Source organism: Brassica napus, chromosome A5, assembly GCF_020379485.1.
Source record: "Brassica napus cultivar Da-Ae chromosome A5, Da-Ae, whole genome shotgun sequence".
In the NCBI taxonomy this organism is placed as follows: domain Eukaryota; kingdom Viridiplantae; phylum Streptophyta; class Magnoliopsida; order Brassicales; family Brassicaceae; genus Brassica; species Brassica napus.
This window is the reverse complement of record NC_063438.1, coordinates 2,240,601-2,258,943: the sequence shown is the minus strand read 5'-3', so window position 1 is coordinate 2,258,943 and position 18,343 is coordinate 2,240,601. Positions and strand designations below refer to the sequence as shown.

General features: G+C 35.7%; 3 protein-coding genes across 3 annotated transcripts; all 3 read left to right on the top strand.

The window, feature by feature from the left end:
* Positions 1–10: 10 nt before the first annotated feature.
* On the top strand, positions 11–3,172 carry LOC106396134 (la-related protein 6B-like). Its single transcript, XM_013836450.2, has 10 exons — positions 11–678; positions 1,257–1,338; positions 1,418–1,512; positions 1,588–1,659; positions 1,750–1,829; positions 1,925–2,024; positions 2,126–2,173; positions 2,267–2,335; positions 2,425–2,598; positions 2,668–3,172. Exons 1-10 carry the CDS (start codon positions 208–210, stop codon positions 2,977–2,979), a joined length of 1,503 nt encoding a protein of 500 aa, XP_013691904.1. The 5' UTR covers positions 11–207; the 3' UTR covers positions 2,980–3,172.
* Positions 3,173–5,037: 1,865 nt separating this feature from the next.
* Positions 5,038–7,138, top strand: LOC106396704. Its single transcript, XM_013837174.3, has 6 exons — positions 5,038–5,391; positions 5,952–6,137; positions 6,215–6,331; positions 6,432–6,581; positions 6,656–6,714; positions 6,805–7,138. Exons 1-6 carry the CDS (start codon positions 5,185–5,187, stop codon positions 6,938–6,940), a joined length of 855 nt encoding a protein of 284 aa, XP_013692628.1. The 5' UTR covers positions 5,038–5,184; the 3' UTR covers positions 6,941–7,138.
* A 363-nt stretch (positions 7,139–7,501) lies between these two features.
* Positions 7,502–9,758, top strand: LOC106359656 (probable thiol methyltransferase 2). Its single transcript, XM_013799317.3, has 8 exons — positions 7,502–8,225; positions 8,372–8,502; positions 8,579–8,665; positions 8,750–8,850; positions 8,975–9,074; positions 9,176–9,225; positions 9,333–9,411; positions 9,503–9,758. The coding sequence occupies exons 1-8, from the start codon at positions 8,201–8,203 to the stop codon at positions 9,545–9,547; spliced, it is 618 nt and encodes a 205-aa protein (XP_013654771.1). The 5' UTR covers positions 7,502–8,200; the 3' UTR covers positions 9,548–9,758.
* Positions 9,759–18,343: the final 8,585 nt, after the last annotated feature.

The following is an 18,343-nucleotide window of genomic DNA, read 5'->3' as shown; positions in this document are numbered from 1 at the left end:
AGAGACGACCTTTGAGACCCGAGAACTTCTCTCCAAAACAGGAAGAAAAAAAAAAGGAAGAGTCTTTTCTCTCTCTTTCAATCTCTCTCCCCCTTCTCCAGGGATCTACTCTCTCTCTAAGAAGATTCCCACTTCAAAGATCCAAACTTTACTTCATCCTATCACACAGTCAAAGTCTTGACCTTTTAGTCAATCAATCAATCATCCATGGCTGATCAGCAAACCCTAGATTCCGATGATCTGTCTCACTCTACTTCCTCAGATCCGTCGCTCTTGAGGTCTCTCTCCTCGAGCAGACTCAACGCCGGAGCTCCAGAGTTCGTCCCTGGTCGAACCACTCCTCCTCCGCTTCCGCAGAGGATGATTATCCCTCCTCCTCCGCCTCACGGTATGCTTCACATGTACCACCACCAGCGTCCCTTCAACGTCCCCGTCCTCGGTCCTGTTCCTATTCAGCCTCACCACCATCCTCATCGCTTCCATCATAACCGTCCTCAGAACCAGCACTATGTTCCCGTGAGGAGCCACCAGCAGGAGCCTGATTCGGTTGTGAAGAAGAGAGATCATAAGAGAGAGTCTAAGAACAACGATCAGACGAATGAGGCTGGAGCTTCTTCTGTTGTGATTGATCCGAAGACTGGTTTGCCTGAGGATACTATTCAGAAGATTGTGAATCAGGTGAGCTTATCTTTGTTGGTTTACTAGTTAGCTTCAGACATGATGATCTTGTCTTTTTTGAGTTGCAACATGAATGTATTAAAGTTTGGTGTTTGAAGTTATTGACTACTTAAATCAACTGTCAGGCTGAGTACTAGTTAGATTCAGACATGATGATCTGATCTTGTTTTTTTGAGTTGCAACATGAATGTTTTAAAAGTTTGGTGTTTGAAGTTATTGACTACTTAAATCAATCTGTCAGGTTTAGTACTAGTTAGATTCAGACATGATGTGATCTTGTCTTTTTGAGTTGCAACATGAATGTGTTAAAAGTTTGGTGTTGGAAGTTATTGACTACTTAAATCACTGTCAGGTTGAGTACTAGTTAGATTCAGACATGATGATCTGATCTTGTCTTTTTTGAGTTGCAACATGAATGTATTAAAGTTTGGTGTTGAAGTTATTGACTACTTAAACCACTGTCAGGTTGAGTACTAGTTAGATTCAGACATGATGATTCTTGTCTTTTTGAGTTGTAACATGAATGTTTTAAAAGTTTGGTGTTGGAAGTTATTGACTACTTAAAATCAAATTGTCAGGTTGAATACTACTTCAGTGATTTGAACTTGGCTACCACAGATCATCTGATGAGGTTCATTAGCAAGGATCCTGAAGGATACGGTTAGTTTCTGTTGCTTTAAAGTGATTGTTACTTTTATTTGTAATCTGATCCATGATGGGATTCATGTGTGTTTTACAGTGCCGATACAAGTCGTTGCATCTTTCAAGAAAGTTAAAGCTGTGGTTAGTGGTAATTCTCAGCTTGCCACAGTGCTACAGAACTCAACAAAGCTTGTGAGTTCTTTTGTCTTAATCTTTGTTGAATATTTCTCCTTCAGATGTTTTCTAACGTTTTGAGTCATTGAACAGGTTGTTAGTGAAGACGGAAAGAAAGTGAGACGCATGAATCCAGTTACCGAGGCTGCTCTAGAAGAACTCCAGGTACTATTTTTTTGATATTTCTGTATTTACTGATTATCAAATGAAGAAAGGAATGTGTTTGGTTTTTCTAATAAGCTTTATTGTATCCAGTCTCGTATAGTTATTGCTGAGAATCTACCTGAGGACCATTGCTACCAAAATCTGATGAAGATCTTCTCAACTGTTGGAAGGTACAACTACTAACGTCTGTTGATGTTGTTACTTTTAATATTCTAGATCAACCACCACTTTGGGGTTTTATTAAAGTATTGAGTTATTTTGTCAGTGTGAAGAACATCCGTACCTGCCAGCCACAGATTACTGGGAACGCTGTTCCACCAGCTGCAAGATCAGCCAAAAGCGATGGAAATCTCTTCAGTAACAAGGTAACTAAATATATAGATTTTTTTTTATTTTTTGGTTCTTCGCCTTGAATAGACTAACAGTGTGCAAAAATTGATGTTTCTTTTACTTTGTGTTCTTACAGGTCCATGCTTTTGTGGAGTATGAGACGGTTGAGTTAGCCGAGAAAGCAGTACAGTCTCTCATTACTTGGAATTTTTTAGTCTGTGTGTGTTTATACTCTCAGGTGCTGATGTGATGAACTGATAGAATGTTGCTTGTACAGGTTGCGGAGCTAAATGAAGCAGGAAACTGGAGGAGCAGTCTTAAGGTCCGGTTGATGTTAAAACCTCAGGTATGTGTTTTAGAATTAGATGTCATTTATCTCGGTTAGGATCCGTGGAAGTTGATTCCGGTTCATGTTTTGTTGTTCTGATCATACAGACAAAGGAACCAAAACAGGGTCAAGGGCGAGGAAGAAAAGGACATGATGTAGAGGTAGAACATGAGGAAGATGAAGCGACGGCATCCGAGCAGCAGCAGCAGCAGCCGATTGAGAAACTATCTGAAGAGTGTTCTGGGGAATGGGATACACATGTGCCAGAGCAGGCAGTGATAGTGAGTAACATTCTTGGGATCTTGCATTGTTTCTCCATGGATGATTCCTTAACTTTTAAGACATAACAGGGAGAGGAGCAAGGGAACGAGAAAGCGGCTGGGCAGAGAAAAGGGCGTAGCAGAGGTAGGGGGAAGGGACGAGGACGAGGTCAACCTCACCAGAACCAAAACCAAAACCACAACCACAACCACAATGGGCGTGGGAATCATCATAACCATAACCATCACCATCAACATCAAGTGGGAACACCACCTTCAAACAATCAAATGAACAGCATGGAGCAGCAGCCAAAACAGCAACCACCGGGACCAAGGATGCCTGATGGGACCAGAGGATTCTCGATGGGACGGGGAAAGCCTATCACGGTTCAGGCAGACTGATCAAGAGCAAAGAGGTGGTCGGGTTCCACAAGGGAGAGAAAGAGAGAGAGAGAAAGAGAACTTTATATATCCTTCCCCATGGGGGAATGGTTTGAGTTTTGCAGACTTGATATATTCTTCTTACTTCAAAAATAACATGTGTTTGAATTACTCTATCTTTACATTACAATAACAGAACAAACAGCTTTTATCCCTTACAAGAAGACAATAGTGTGAAGTGTCATGAAACTCGGACACCAACTTTGAGTTACTTCTGTAAACGCTTTTGATAATGAAATAATGACATATATAGTAAGACACAACAGCAACTTGATAGATAAATGCCTTCTTTCTCTTTCTCAAGAGTGCGAACAGACCGAAACTTCGTGTGACATCTAAATTTGACAGCGACTGTCTCCTCTTCCTTACCAAGTGTCTTCTGAGCTCAGCTCTCTCCCTCTCTCTCTCTCTCTCTCTCACTTCCAAAACACTTTCGCCACTCTTCATAATGTCATAGTACATTTCTCTACCTTGGAAAATTGAGACCTCTCTCTTTTTTCTTTCTCACTTATAATGTATAGCATATAAAACATTCACCACATAATGTAACATAGCATCTGATTAGTTTTATGTTACAATAGAATACATAAGGACACCACTACCCTTGCTCTTGGATATGGAGCTAAGCCTTTTCTGAGTGAGTTGTAATCAGGAGTCATGTGTGTTTTTTGGTTGTGTGTAATAATAGTATATGTTCATATCAAGATTATATCAAAACAATTGTGTGTTTGGTTCTGAGTAATAGTATGTTCATATTAATACATTGGTCCAGGTGGGGCATGAAGCTACAAAATTGCACAAAGAAGAAGATACAAACTCATCATTCAAGTGGTATTTAATTACTTCTCTTCAAGCAAGTAACAGAGACATGTTGACACGTGTTGGTATTAGTAGTGAAGGCTAATAAAAAAAAGTTACAAGGCTTTTTAAAGTTTTTTAGCCCATAACAAAAACAAAAAGTCAATATTAAACCACTAATTTTAATTGGACTTATTACAGCTGCAAAGGGACGAATAAATAATATTCTCCAATTAAAAAAAAGATTTGTTTTTTTTCTTCTGTTTTGTATTCGTCTGAGTGTAAAATTAGGAGAAGTGAAAGGATTTGTGTAAGAGAGAGAAAAGTTAGAGAGAGAAAGCAGATCGGGTTGTGGTTTCCGACGTCCGGCCGGCGCGTGAGCGCGCGTGCCGGTGCGGGAGCCCTTTGATCTTTCACCAAGTGCTTTTCTTCGGCTTCTCATACTTGTCCTCCCCCTATCGCCTTGTCGGAGCTCTGGTCCGGGCCTTGTCCGTTGTCGTCACCTCCGGGGGCGACCCGGTGGAGGCGCTGTGTCTGGAGCAACGACGCGAGTGGGTGGAGGATGGGGGTGGTGAAGCCGGTAGTTTCGAGTAGTATTAGTTTTCCGGGAGGTGGAGGCTTATAGAGCTCCATCGACGCCGACTTTGTCACCGGGAGGCGGAGGCTTCCTTTGCTCCGCTGTCGCCGGCTCTTGTCTCCGGGGCGTGAAGGTTGCTCTGTGCCTTGCGCCGCCGGCTAAGTGGTCTTTTTATCTCCGTTTTTTAGGTTTATCTTTTAGTCTCTAGCGATGTCGGGTTGGTTTGGCCGGTGGAGCTCTCGTCGGAGGATGATAGACGCTCCCCGGTGGTAACTGGGTGATGGTTTGCGCTACGCTTTCTAGTCGGTGGTGGTGTTTTAATTGTGACGGATTAGCTCTCCTCTGCGATTGATGCTATCCGAGTTTAGAATCGCTGTCTTGAGGGTGTTAGCGGTGAAGATGGTGGAGCTATTGAGCTTGTGGGTGTACCGGTGGTTAGATCATGGGAGATGGCACCGGGGTCTCGATTGTTGCGGTTTCCGGCGTGGTTCGAAGCGGTTGAGCGTGAGTGATGCGCCTCCGTTTTGGGAGTTAGGGTTTCCGTTTTCTTTTGGGCTTTTGGGCCTTTGTTTGTGTGGAGTTGGGTTGCCCCTTGTGGTTTGGGCTTTGTAATGGTTGGGCTTGGCCCTTATTTTAAATAAAATTTCTGATGGAAAAAAAAAAAAGTATTCGTCTGAGTGTTTTATCTTCTTCTTCTTCTTCTTCTTCTTCTTCCTCGACGAAGCAGTGAAAGGATTCGGATTCTCTGTCAATTAGAGAAGTGAAGTTATCAGCAGTATTGGGATTGATAGATGAGTTCATCTCTACCTATGAGGCTCCTCGTGCCTCTCACACTTCCCTTGATTCCTCCTTCTTCGGATTCTCTAGCGCTCAGATCGAAAAACCCTAACTTTATTCTCCGATCCTCTTCTTCTTCTTCCTCTAGTACCTCTTGCTCTTCTTCCCTGTCGCAGCTTTTCCCCCGGAGATCCAGATCCTCTTCTCCTTGTGTTCCCATGGTAATCTCCTTGGTAGTAGCATTCCGACAAAATTGTGTTCGAATGATTTGATGTTTTGTCTCAATTGTATTATACCTGAAAGTGTTAGTCTTTTTTTTTTTTTTTGCTGGAGACTTTAATTATTCTCATCGCTTTACTGTCTTCAATGGTTGTCTAGTAATGTCCTCTTTGTGCTAATTTTCTTGGTAGCATTCCGACAAAATTGTGTTCGAATGATTGATGTTTTGTTTCATCACGATCGTATAAACCTGAAAGTGTTGGTCTTTTTTTTTTGTTTTGCTGGAAATGCATTAATTATTCTCATCGCTTTCTGTCTTCAATGGAAGTCTTATTAGTTAGGTTGTGTGCCCTCCCCTCTCCTGTATTAAAAAAGCCTTACAATGATTGTTGTCTCTCTGTCTCTTAGACTTTGGTGTTAATGTTTTAGGAGAAAGTATCTCCTTGCTCAATTGTTATGGTTGATAGGTATATGAGTTTTAAGATTTTGACCTTTGAAGAGTTTGTTGCTTGTTATTTATTAGCAACTCTGATTATTATATGCTCTGTGTATTGTATATTAGTGCACGAAAGACCAAGACATCACAGATACTTGGAGAAATGAAGATGATCCTATTACATGTGGGCTTGAATCTGATGAAGATTCCGGAGGCCTCCGGATTCCTACTCAGGCTCAGGCCATCGTTGAAGGCTCTGGTTCAGTTGCTGTCTCTGAGCTCAGACCTTCCCCTGATGTTGATTACATTCAAGTAACGCCTACTTTCTCTGCTAGCTAGAAATTGGAATCTAGCTGGTACTGACCCCGTTTATATGTGTAATCAAACAGGAGCTATTGGCGATACAGCAGCAAGGGCCTAGAACCATTGGCTTCTTTGGGACTAGGAACATGGGTTTCATGCATCAAGAGCTCATCGAGATTCTTAGCTACGCCATGGTTATCACTGTAAGACTCCTTTTGAGCTCCTTCATCTTAGTTTGTGTTTGTTTGACTCCAAATCTTTTTCTTTTTAGAGTTTTACTAAAACTTTCTCTCTTCGTTGCAGAAAAATCATATATATACTTCAGGTGCATCTGGAACTAACGCAGCTGTTATCAGAGGTGCGTTGAGAGCTGAGAGGCCAGAGCTTCTTACAGTAATCTTACCTCAAAGTTTGAAAAAACAACCTCCTGAGAGCCAAGAGCTACTGTCTAAGGTAAGTTAAAACCTGGTTTGTGCTCAATGTCATGATCTTGTTGGATTCTTTTCATTTCCATACTCTTTTCACAGGTGCAAAACGTGGTAGAAAAGCCACACAATGATCATTTGCCATTACTAGAAGCTAGCAGGTTGGTTGGTGACTGTATTCATCATTTCACACATTGATGTTTAAGAAGGATTATACATGAGAGTTTATTCGTTGATGTTGTTTTGTGCAGGCTGTGTAATATGGACATCATATCACAAGTACAGCAAGTGATCTGCTTCGCGTTTCATGACAGTAGGCTTCTCATGGAGACATGTCAAGAAGCTAAAAATCTCCGCAAGATCGTCACTCTCTTCTACCTCGATTGATTCCCACTCTCTTCTCCTGGGAACACAAGAGGATGGATACAAGTTTCTTTGTAAATTGTGAATCTCTCCCCCATCCCAAAACATATTTTACTATTCTTTTGTCTAGATTTTGAAAACTCCATCATTATGATTTGTAGGATTAAATTCTCAGCTATTTTGTAACTTTACATGGGTTATAAAATATTTCTTCTCATCTCATTCTCCGTTACTCTGTCCAAAACCAAATCCAGGAAATGCATAAAAAAGACTTGAAAACACACGTCTCTCTTACTTATACTACCACTCACAACCGTAACTTCACACCTTCCAACTGAGCCAGAAGCTTCAGCTTAACACCCAACTCAATATCCACGTCACGAGCTGCAGCTGAAGGCTCCTGTGAATAAACTTTCATGAACAAGCTCATCATCTTAAGTGGGAAGCAGTAGCAACTCCGTGGGCATTGGGATGACCAAGTCTGATCATTTTGCATTTTGCCGAGAATGCTTCATTGACTAAATCTCTAAAATATAACCTCTTTAAATTAATACTCTATAAATTAATATATATTAAAAATCTTTATAAAATAATATAATTTTATAGTTCCAAATTGAGTTTTTGGTTCAATTAATATATCGATAAATTAATATCTTTATAAATTAATAAAAAAAATTATAATTTTGGTGTAGTTCCAACATTATTAATTTATAGATGTTTCACTGTATATGTCCTAAATCAAACATTCAACGTCTCATCACTCCACATTGTGAATAGTGATGATGCCTCACTGATCATTAAAGAATACGCTTCAACTTGTGGATGTTTTGTGATTATTCACCGTTAACTAAACGTGTATAAGGACCGTTGAATAAGATGTGAAACATTCATATAATATAGTATCATATGTAACTTTAGTATTCAACATTTCCCTCTTATTTAATCTGTTTTTAGTAAAAGACGAAAATCTAGTTCGCTTTGTGCTCGTCACATGTATCAGGCTTGAATAATCTTTTTATGAGTTATATTAGACGTTCAGAAGATTGAAAAAGTCCTGTTGAGTTTATCCATACGTCATTGCTGATTCGGTGCATTGGTTGTTAGAGTAGAAACCTGGTCTCCAGATATATTTTAATACTCTTTTTAAGTACTTTGAATAATTTTCCTCTGTTGTAGAAAATTATAAGCAGGTCTAGGTTATATATATAATATACAAGTAAGGTTATAACCCTCAGGCAACAAAGAAGAAGAACAAGAACCTTTAGATCGCATAGATCAACCAATATGGATCATATCAAAGAGCCTCCTGGTAACCAATCTTAACCACTATCTGTTACGTAATCTTTGTTATTTGTGATGTTACATCCACACTTGTTATTGTGATATTTAAATGCATTTTAAAGAACATAACTCGTTATGATGATGATGATGTTGATTATTTTTATTTTTTTTAAGGTGGATGGGAAAATATGTGGGTAGAGGGACGAACACTGTGGGATTTAGGAGAAGCAACTCCTATTGTTGTTCATCTCTGCGAAACGAGTTCTTTGCCTAATGGTAGAGCTTTGGTTCCTGGATGTGGAACCGTAAGTCGCTTTGATATATATATCTTCTCCTTATGTCTTGTAAGATCTCCATTGTCTGAAAAGTGTTTTTGGACAGGGCTATGATGTGGTTGTGATGGCAAACCCTGACCGTCATGTTATTGGACTTGAACTTTCAAAAACCTCAGTCGAAAGATCAATGAAGGTGAGGATATATATATACATATAATCTAGATTTCTATTTCTCAGTTGAATGTTTGAAAGTATATATTTAAATCTCAAAATGCAGATGTTCTCTTCATTGCCTAATTCAAAACATTTCTCCTTCTTGAAAGAAGATTTTTTCACTTGGGAGCCAACTGAAAAGTTCGATCTTATTTTCGACTACAAGTATAGTTCTTGACTCCTATATCTAGTTTTGGATATGTTTTCATCTCCTTGTTCATATATATGAGGAATATAAACAAGAAAACACTACTTGATATGTTTGCAATAATTATGATAATTATTGCAGTTTTTTCTGTGCCTTTGAACCTAAAGTTCGACCTCTATGGGCAAAGCGTATGCAAGAACTTCTGAACCCTGGTGGAGAGCTTATAACATTGATGTATCCTGTAAGAGAAAAATCATATTATATTTCTCTTTGTATTTACAAATATGTATATTATATTGTGGTTTTTTTGAAATGTTTGTTTTACCTAACTATGTTATGCAGTTAAGTGGTGGAACACCTGGTCCACCTCCTTATCGAGTATCAGTCTCAGCGTAATTAATCTTTTCATCTTATCCTTAAATCTTGCATAAGTCCGAAACTCCCTTATAGTGCCTTTCTTTGGTTAAATAATCAAACTTCTTTTACTTTTTGTTTGTAGCTATGAAGAGCTTTTGATTCCCTTAGAGTTTGAGGTGAACTCTATTGTTGATAACGAACTTGCTCCAGCTACACGCAAGGTAAAATACAATTCAACTTCATCACTTAATTAATTTCATTGTGAAAAAAGAAAGACGAGAAAAAGGTTTTAAAATTGACAATAATTTTCAGGGAATGGAAAAAATTGGACGATGGAAGAAGAAGAAGTCAGTGTGATGATTCCTCTTTGTCGTCACATTCTCATGGCTCTATCTATAGATCAATAAAGATTTACATTTTTTTTAAGTTTCCCTGTCAGAACCGAATGTACTATTTACACATTTAAGAATACAGTGTCTTTGACCGTCTTACAAATTTTGTAATAATTAAAGGACATAATAAATGTGTTGTTTTACTACTTTTTAGCGAGATCCAGTGTCAAATTCCACATGCATGATTTTCTACGTTGTCAAATCTGATCAAATTTTCATTTGATACAATCTTAAAGTTCGAATAATTTATTATCTCTAGCGGTAACTTTTTTCTTCTTATTCTTCTTTTTTTTTTTGAAAAAGGGCTTCTTCGTATTCTTCTTCTTAATTCACGTACAGATTGCGTTCTATAAAACGACTACTAAGAAAAACCCTATATTATATAATATATCATCATTTTTTTGCAATAACATAACTTGTTTTAGATACATGCAAGACAAAAACCAATTCAACATCATCACTTAGTTTTCGAAACAATAAACCTAAAAAGGTCCAAAGTTTAAAGTTATTTTTTCAGGGAATTGAAAAGGTTGGTCGATGATGGTGATGAACTGATGATTCCAAGATTCCTAATGATGATTCCAAGATTTCTGGTTACCATCGCTACTCTCATGGCTATCTATATACATAAGGATTGCATTTTAAAGTTTCCAAAAAAAAGATAGCATTTTAATTAGGATATACTATAGGCTATAGTAAAAAACCGAAAGTAATAACTAAATGTGTATATAGAATGTCCCGAATGTGCTGCAAAAAAAATATTTACTTACTTTTTTTTTAAACAACACTTCAGACAGGCTTTCGTTAGGTCAACGTTTAGCTATATATGTTTTTTTGCTCGGTTGAGATTTCGTGTGGTGATGTGGCTTCTAATTCTAGTTTGATGCTAGCTATGTTTGTCTTGGCTTCGTGACAAGGGCGAATCTAGAATTTTTTTCTTATGGGTGCACAATTAATAATAAAAGAAATCAATGCACAATAAAGCATCGAACCAGAGTTATTGTGGGTGCACAATCTAAGTTTTACCATCTGATCTATGAAACATCTAAGAATTTGCATTACAAAAAGTGAAAGTAACTTTTATTAAGGGTGCACGTGCACCCATTGTGTATAGGGTGGCGGCTATGTTTCTTCTTCTGCTTTAGAAGGTTGTGTTTACTTTCCAAGTGATTGTTTTGCTAAATTTTGATGGCTCTTCTCCATTAAGCTGAATTTTACCTTGTGACTTCTCCTTTTTAACATGATTGGTTGGAAATTGAAAATTGAAAATATATTAATGAAAACAATAGTTCAAGAAACCAAAATATTAGTAAAATTAAAAATTTATTAAGATATAAAAATTATATCATATAAAAAAAATAACTACACAATTCCGTTTAAAGATTATTATTTGACTATTTCCCACAAGTAATTAACTAAACGTTTCAAATGAGATTGATTTTTTCTTTGCTTATAATAATGTTGATCTGTTTATCATTTTATATTTCGATTTCTGAAAGTGGGATTTGTTCCATTTTTAGTTTGCACATCAAAGTCGTGTTTGTCCTTTGTGTGTGTTACTGTGGTTTCATCTAAATTATATAATTTCGTTTGGGTACCAAACTGAGAGATATAAATAGAGAGAGAGTAGTTCCAAATTTGGAGATGGTTTCATTCCAAATATAGAATTTCAAGTAGGCAAATTGAGATGTCATACTCCTTCTAGAGTGATTGGAATCGCATATACGATAATTTCTACAGAATTGTAAGTCTATTTTTCAACTTTCTTAGCTATTATAGTAGATAAAAGTGTTTAACTTATATATTTTCCCTAAAAGGCTTTCAATCAAATTAACTTAGCAAACTTGCGGATCAAGTATTGGCCATCAAAATCTATTTTTGAAGTGAAGCCCATGAAACCCAACAGAAAAGTAGCTACGTATAACCCCAAATAGAATAAATCTAAATAAGCAAAAATAACATTAATTTTCTTTTTTAGTAGGAATATCAAATATGATCACATGTGCTTGTTTGTATTCATATCGTTGTGTCGGCGACGTCAAATATCAAGAAGAGAATTAGACTTGTAAGTAAACAAATTATAGAATTTCTCATGCATCATTTTTCACGTTGTTGGAATTGGCTCACCTACAAGACTCAGACGTGAAAAAGAGTCTCAATTCAAAATTTTGTCGTTTTGTGTGTTTAAATGTCGTGTTTATTTTGGTTAGGTGTACTAAATTGTTGGATAAGATCACTGTGGAAATTAGGCGTACAATGTCTTTATCTTATTGCTCCCATGAAATGTTGTGTGGTCCCTTTATCTTCGTCACCACTGACCACTCGTGACCTCAGAAAAGGTGGCCAGTGATGAGTCTGATTCTGGAGCGTAGAACGTTTCACTGGATATTATGATAACAACAATATCTTCTGTTTGTACGTTCAAAAACAACAATAACAATATCTTCTGAATAATTGAGTGAAACTAGGGCCACTTACTCCACTTTCCAACGTTTCACTGGAATGAATGAATGTGTATTTCTTCTCAATAATTTGGTAGATGTGTAATTGTATATATCCATATCAATAATTGTAAATATATTTAGCAACCATATAATCTACCTGATTATTATGATATCCCTTATATACTAAAGCGCAAGTCGCCTGACGAATCAGGTTATGACATTTGGTAAATTTTTACAAAAACAAAATTAAAAAAAAAACAAATTTTCGTCATCTCCTATTTTTATGCAATCCTCAACTACCTAAAAAAAATTCCTTATTTTTCTCAGAATTTTAATACCACGTTAGTTACTTTTTTGTCAAACTGTTTTCTTCATCTCTCCAATATATAATCTATAAGTGTACTGGCTTTCTTCTCTACGTTTTATCTATTACCAAAAAGTTTTTAATTTGTGATTGAATTATCAAAACCAGGAGCATCACATTTTAAAAAGAAGAAGTAAGTGATTCATTGTTATTATAATGATGGCAAATTATGAGAAATCCGTTCCATGTTTTACTGCAACTATAAATCTCCTTCTTTTTGTCACCACAACTAGAAATCTCCTAAAGCACAATATCAATCTATAGAGGAAAAAAAAAACAAATGAAGAAGAAAATATTTTGATAAAAGGTAAACGAGTTTCTATTATTTCAGTAGAAAAGGATCATATTGTTAAACTGTTTTCATACTGTGCAATAGGTTTTACACCAATAGGTAGATTGAAAACATCCTCAACATTCGATGGTGAGCAATTTGTTACTTTTTCTATAGTTTTAGTCTTTCAAATATTCAAAAATACAATTGGTTTATGTACGTTTCACATTTGTAGGAGCAAAGATTAGCATGAAGCATCGAAGATGGCATAATCAATGCTGCCATGGGCTGATGGGAGACAAAATTACCAGAGGTATATATTAGCAGCTACATATTTATATTACTGCAGTTTTTTCTTTTTTGTTTTTTTTTGTCAACTACTCCCGTTTTTTCAGTACACAATATATTCTTTCAAATATTTGATATTTCAATAAACAACAATAAAAAAAAAATTAAGTGGTTAGTGTTCGCCCTAGCTGGTTCTCTCCCAGGCACGGAGTCCAAGACAGCCGCCGCTCATCATACTTCTCCGCCAGAATGAAGATCTCTCTCCGGTGCAGCTCCTCCTTCTCTTAACCACGAGCCTCTCCTCCGCTGTTGCAGTCACCTCACATTCCATCCCGAAGCTTTTCCTCTTCTCTGTCAATGGAGTCTCCTGAAGCTGTTTCGTCTGGTTCTCCTCTCCTGCAACCTGAACCTCCAGATCCGGATCTCGACGTGATGCTCCTGGTGGTTCCTCCTGTTCCTCCAGTCCCCCCCCGACCCTCCACCGGTTCTCCTAGGTTGTGCGATTATCCGCCAGATCTCGTTGTCTTTCACCACCCCTCACCATCAGAGAGAACCGGAAGCTCCGTTGCCATGGTTTCTCTGCGCTTCTACTAGTTTTTCGCTCAAGCTTCTCTGCTCAGATGCAGAGGCGGGGGTTGTTGAGTTATTGGTTGCAAGGTTTTTGGGATTTCTGATAGCAAAGTGCAAGCTTACCTCCCTTCATTGCTCATCATTTCAAGTTCTCGAGGACTGGACTTCAAATGGTGAAATATTGGAGGTGGAGTGTATTCTGTATGCAGCTATTATTACCTCAGTACAACCTTTTGGAGTGCAGCTCTGTACTTATATGTGCAGTTCTCAGTCAAAGCCTATCCTTCATTTGAAATCTCTGGTACATGTTGTTGGACCCATCTCCCTTTGCTTCATGCTTCCGCAAGGTATGGTGTTCATATCTTGTTGGAGTGAGTCTTTCTTGTTCGATCATTGCTGCCGTGTAGACTGTAATTGTCTTAGTAGGAGATCCCTGTTTCTTGATAATCAAGAGATTATGCTGTTTTTGAATGGCTCTTTACCTCGTATTGAGGATGTTACAAACCTTTTGAGCGTCAGGTTTAAGCTCTCTGTTATCTGGACTTCTGCCTTTGTGGCTATGGATGCTAATGTTTCAGGATTATCTATTTTGGGAAGGTGGTTCGCTTTACAGCACTCAATCTTTCAAAAGAGGTGTTTGGTCGCCTCTGAGGTCGTTGATGTGTCCTCCACAGTCGGTTATGTTGAGAACTTCCCGACTTGTTCGGCTAATGGAATGTGGATTGTGATTTCTGCTCTAAGCACCAAGGCTGTAACGCTGCAAAAAGCTCCTCGCTCAACAGCATCATCTGGACTTTCATGTCTTCAGATTCTTTCGGACTCTATTGTCTCCCTCTTTGCCCTGCGCTCAGGGTTGGATTTGATTGAGATTACAGGTTTCTTCATCGCCAAGAACCTTGTCCCTCTCGTCACTCTGTTTTCATGTTCTTCTAAACTATCTACTACCTTATGTTTAGTTGTTGTTTTTGCAAAGGGTGTTGTCCCCAAACATTGTTCTTCAAGTACTCTGTTTTGAGTTTATGAAATGAAACCGTTGACAAAAAAAAAATAAACAACAATAAGAAAGTTATTTTTCAATCTACTACATCCTCTTGACTGCCATAAATAATGTTTAGTGATACAATGGAATTTGTCAGGTGATGTTATAGTTATCTAAGATAACTTTTTGAAATCTTTCTAGATTATATATTGTCTAAGATAACTTTTTGAAGTCTTTCTAGATATATATAATGGTTATGTTTATCTTTTTGTGTGTTCTGCAAAATAATGTGAAACTATCCATTTATAATTATAGTTACCCATTTATATTATATCCAACTTAACATTTTTCAAAATATTTGTAAGAAAAAATAATTCCATGCGAAGCATGGGGTCAATACTAGTATACTAATATTACGTTAAACTTATTTTATTTCATAATTATATATATATATATATCAATATAATAAAATATATTATATAATAAATTAATTTTATAAAAGCCAACATGATACAAATTATTTTAAAATATATTTATGTACGTCAAACAATTATTATCAAATATTTTTTAAAATAAATATTTTATTTTATAAAATGTTATATTATTAATTTTTGTTATATTATAGTTCTCGTGCTCAGATTAGAATCTAGTTCTTTTAAGTATATCACTAGCCTTTGACCCGCGCGTCCGCGCGGATGTCATATTTTGATAAAAATAAATAATTTATATACATTCTAATACTATATATATAATATTTACTATATTACATATATGTTTTATATGACATGTCTACACATAAAATTCTTATTGTTTATACGTTGTAATTTTAAGTGTCCCTATAATAAATTATTTTAGTTTTTTGTTTATATGAGTTAGTGCTTTTAAAATCGTACCGATCCGGTGGTCGGTCCAAGTTCGACCATGAACCGGTCATGTAGCTTGGTTGGATCTAATCATTGGTTTGACCATGAGTCATATTGGATCTCAAAGTTATTGAATTTAATAAAAAATATTAAAAAACTTTCAAAGTTCTATAAACCAACCATATGAACAAAAAATAGTTTAAGTTTATAGTGTTTTATATTTTATATTTATATATAATTTAATTATGTATCATATTTACTATTTTATTTTTTGAACCGTGGTCCAAATAAATATTCGGTTCGGCTTCCGGTCCGGTTTTAAAAACATTGATATGTATGTATTTGTACATTGTAAAAATTTGGAATATAAATTACAACAATATATAGGAACATATATATAGATATAACACATTATATATTATATCTTATAATGGTGAAGCTCTTATTTTTTTCATATAATTTCACTATTATAAATCCATTTTGGTATATATATATATATATTAGTTTAATCCACTGAGGTTCAATTAACATATTAATATATCATATTAATAAAATCATTTATAAATAAATAAATTGGCCAGTGTATACATTAGAATAAGCATATTAACATAAGCTTACAGATTAAATGGCTAAGGTAATTTTAAAAAAGTAAATAAATGGGCCACGACTTTGTATTTTTTATAACTAAACTCATCTGCAAATCTAACTATTTTTTTTCTGGACCATTCATCTTCCCATCGACCTTGAATTAATTATAACAACAGAATATACGTTTTGAAAGATTTCACAATATTCTCTTACTGTTAAAGGAATATATAATAGTATATTTGTGAATTAGGTAAGTAAAACGTGATTTGCAAGGATAAATATTGGTCATTTAATAGGAGTAAAATCTGTGGTAACATTATTTGTTTTGTTAGCTAAATTGGACGTGATGTGCAAGGTGGTTTGTTAGAGAATATACGGATGATGCTGATTGTTATCTGTTTAATCATGCTAATTGGTTAAAAATAGAAAAGGTTTATAAAATATTATTGATTTAATTGTGCAACGGATTTATTAGTTTAGATTTGGTGGACCAAAATTATCTTTGAATATTCTCCATTTTGACTCATTTAAATAAATTTTCAAAATTATATATCAAAAAGTTTTTAATCACAAAGGGTTGTAAATATAAGAACAACCGATCGAAAAACTAATATAACAATAATTATGAACGAAAACATGCAATCATACTTAGACAACAAAAATATATTACGAAACGGTTTTTGATGTGGTAGATTATATAAAATTGTTACAAAGAAGTATGAAATTGAAATCTTGATTACTTGTATGTGATTCTGTAGAATATACCAAACCGATAAATTAATGGCATTGAAACACGCATACAATTGAGATATAAATTATATAATTGAATTTTAGATAGATATGGTATGATTCTGTAGACAAAACAATACCGATAATTAATTGGTAATATAAAACGGTATAGCTGGTTTGCAAAGAGAACTAAAATCTCGCTAGAAAATTATAATACACAAAACGTTTGTCCCGGTTTAGAAAATAAATCAAAACTTTGTGTTTTAAAAGCAGTGGCATAAGGATGTAATATTTATGGAAAACTCAGGGTTATTTCTAAAACGTACTCCTGTTTTAATAGATTAGATATTAGAACCTTTTTATCATATTAGAACTTAAATTTCAGATATAGTGAAATACTAATGAGTAATGATTATGTTTTTTTTCAGTTCGTAACTAAAATACCTAATCGTAAATAATTAGTCTCCTTATTTCATGTGTTCCTACTTGTTTTTTCTTACCCGAGGAAAATCTAAAATATCTACATGCTCCATTGAGAACACAAATAAAATGGGCAAAAAAGCATTGATGATAAAAAGACAATAAGTAATGACTAAATATAAAATTACTTAGTGGGTGTTATTGAATTTGGTAGTTTAATGGAGTTTGATGGAATTTAAGTCTGATACTAAATCCAGTGTTATTCAATTGTGGAATTGAAAAAAATGAATTAAAATCCAGTGTTATTGGATTAAGGATTTGTCAAATAGAATTTGGAAAGAATTAAATTCCCCTGTTATTCAATATCTTCATAGATTTTATGAGAAATAAGTTATAATAGATTTTAATGTACTTTTCCATAAAAAACAAGAGTAAACAAATCCTAACTTTTTTACGTGGATTTCAAATCCTTCCTGCACCACCATTCCTTTCTTTATCATCCTTCTTCACCACAACTTATGATCCTTCCGAGTTCAAACACGACAAAGACGGCGGCTTTATGGTCTTGGCCAAGTACATACGCTTGTTCGGCAAACTGCTCCGGTTGTGACCAAGGAAGGAGGAGGAGAGAAGAAGACGGTGACGATGCAGTTTCTGTTGCCGGAGATGTACAAGAAGGCGGAGGATGCACCGCGTCCGACGGATGAGAGAGTAGTGATTAAGGCGGCAGGAGGGAGAAATTACGGTGTGGTTATGTTCAGTCATATGGTGTTGTTTATTTGGATACTGTTGGGAAAAAATCATGGAAGTTGTTGAGATCAAGCAACCATCTGGTTGAAGAAAATAAAAATCCACTGAGTTTTTAAACGTTGGGAACCAAATGTTTGTTCTTTTCAAAAATCTTCTCCATATATTACGTTGATTAGTTACTAAACAGATTTTGTTACCTAGATTCTCTGAATATCAATGATTTTATATTTTTAAATCGTTTGTTTCTTATCTCGTAGATATCAAGAAGTTTCTCTATATAAACTGTTTACAGCAACTAGCGTAAAGAAAAATCACTCTGCAAACTGAAGTAAGTTGTTTTGTGTATCTTTGTTCAATCATCGTCATTCCTCCTTAAGAAACGTGATTGAGAGAATATTTGGAATATTCAAATCACGATTTCTAATATTTAAATCTGCTCCTCCGTTTTCTATCAAGACACAAGCAGAATTGGTATTGGCTTGTGTAGCCTTACAT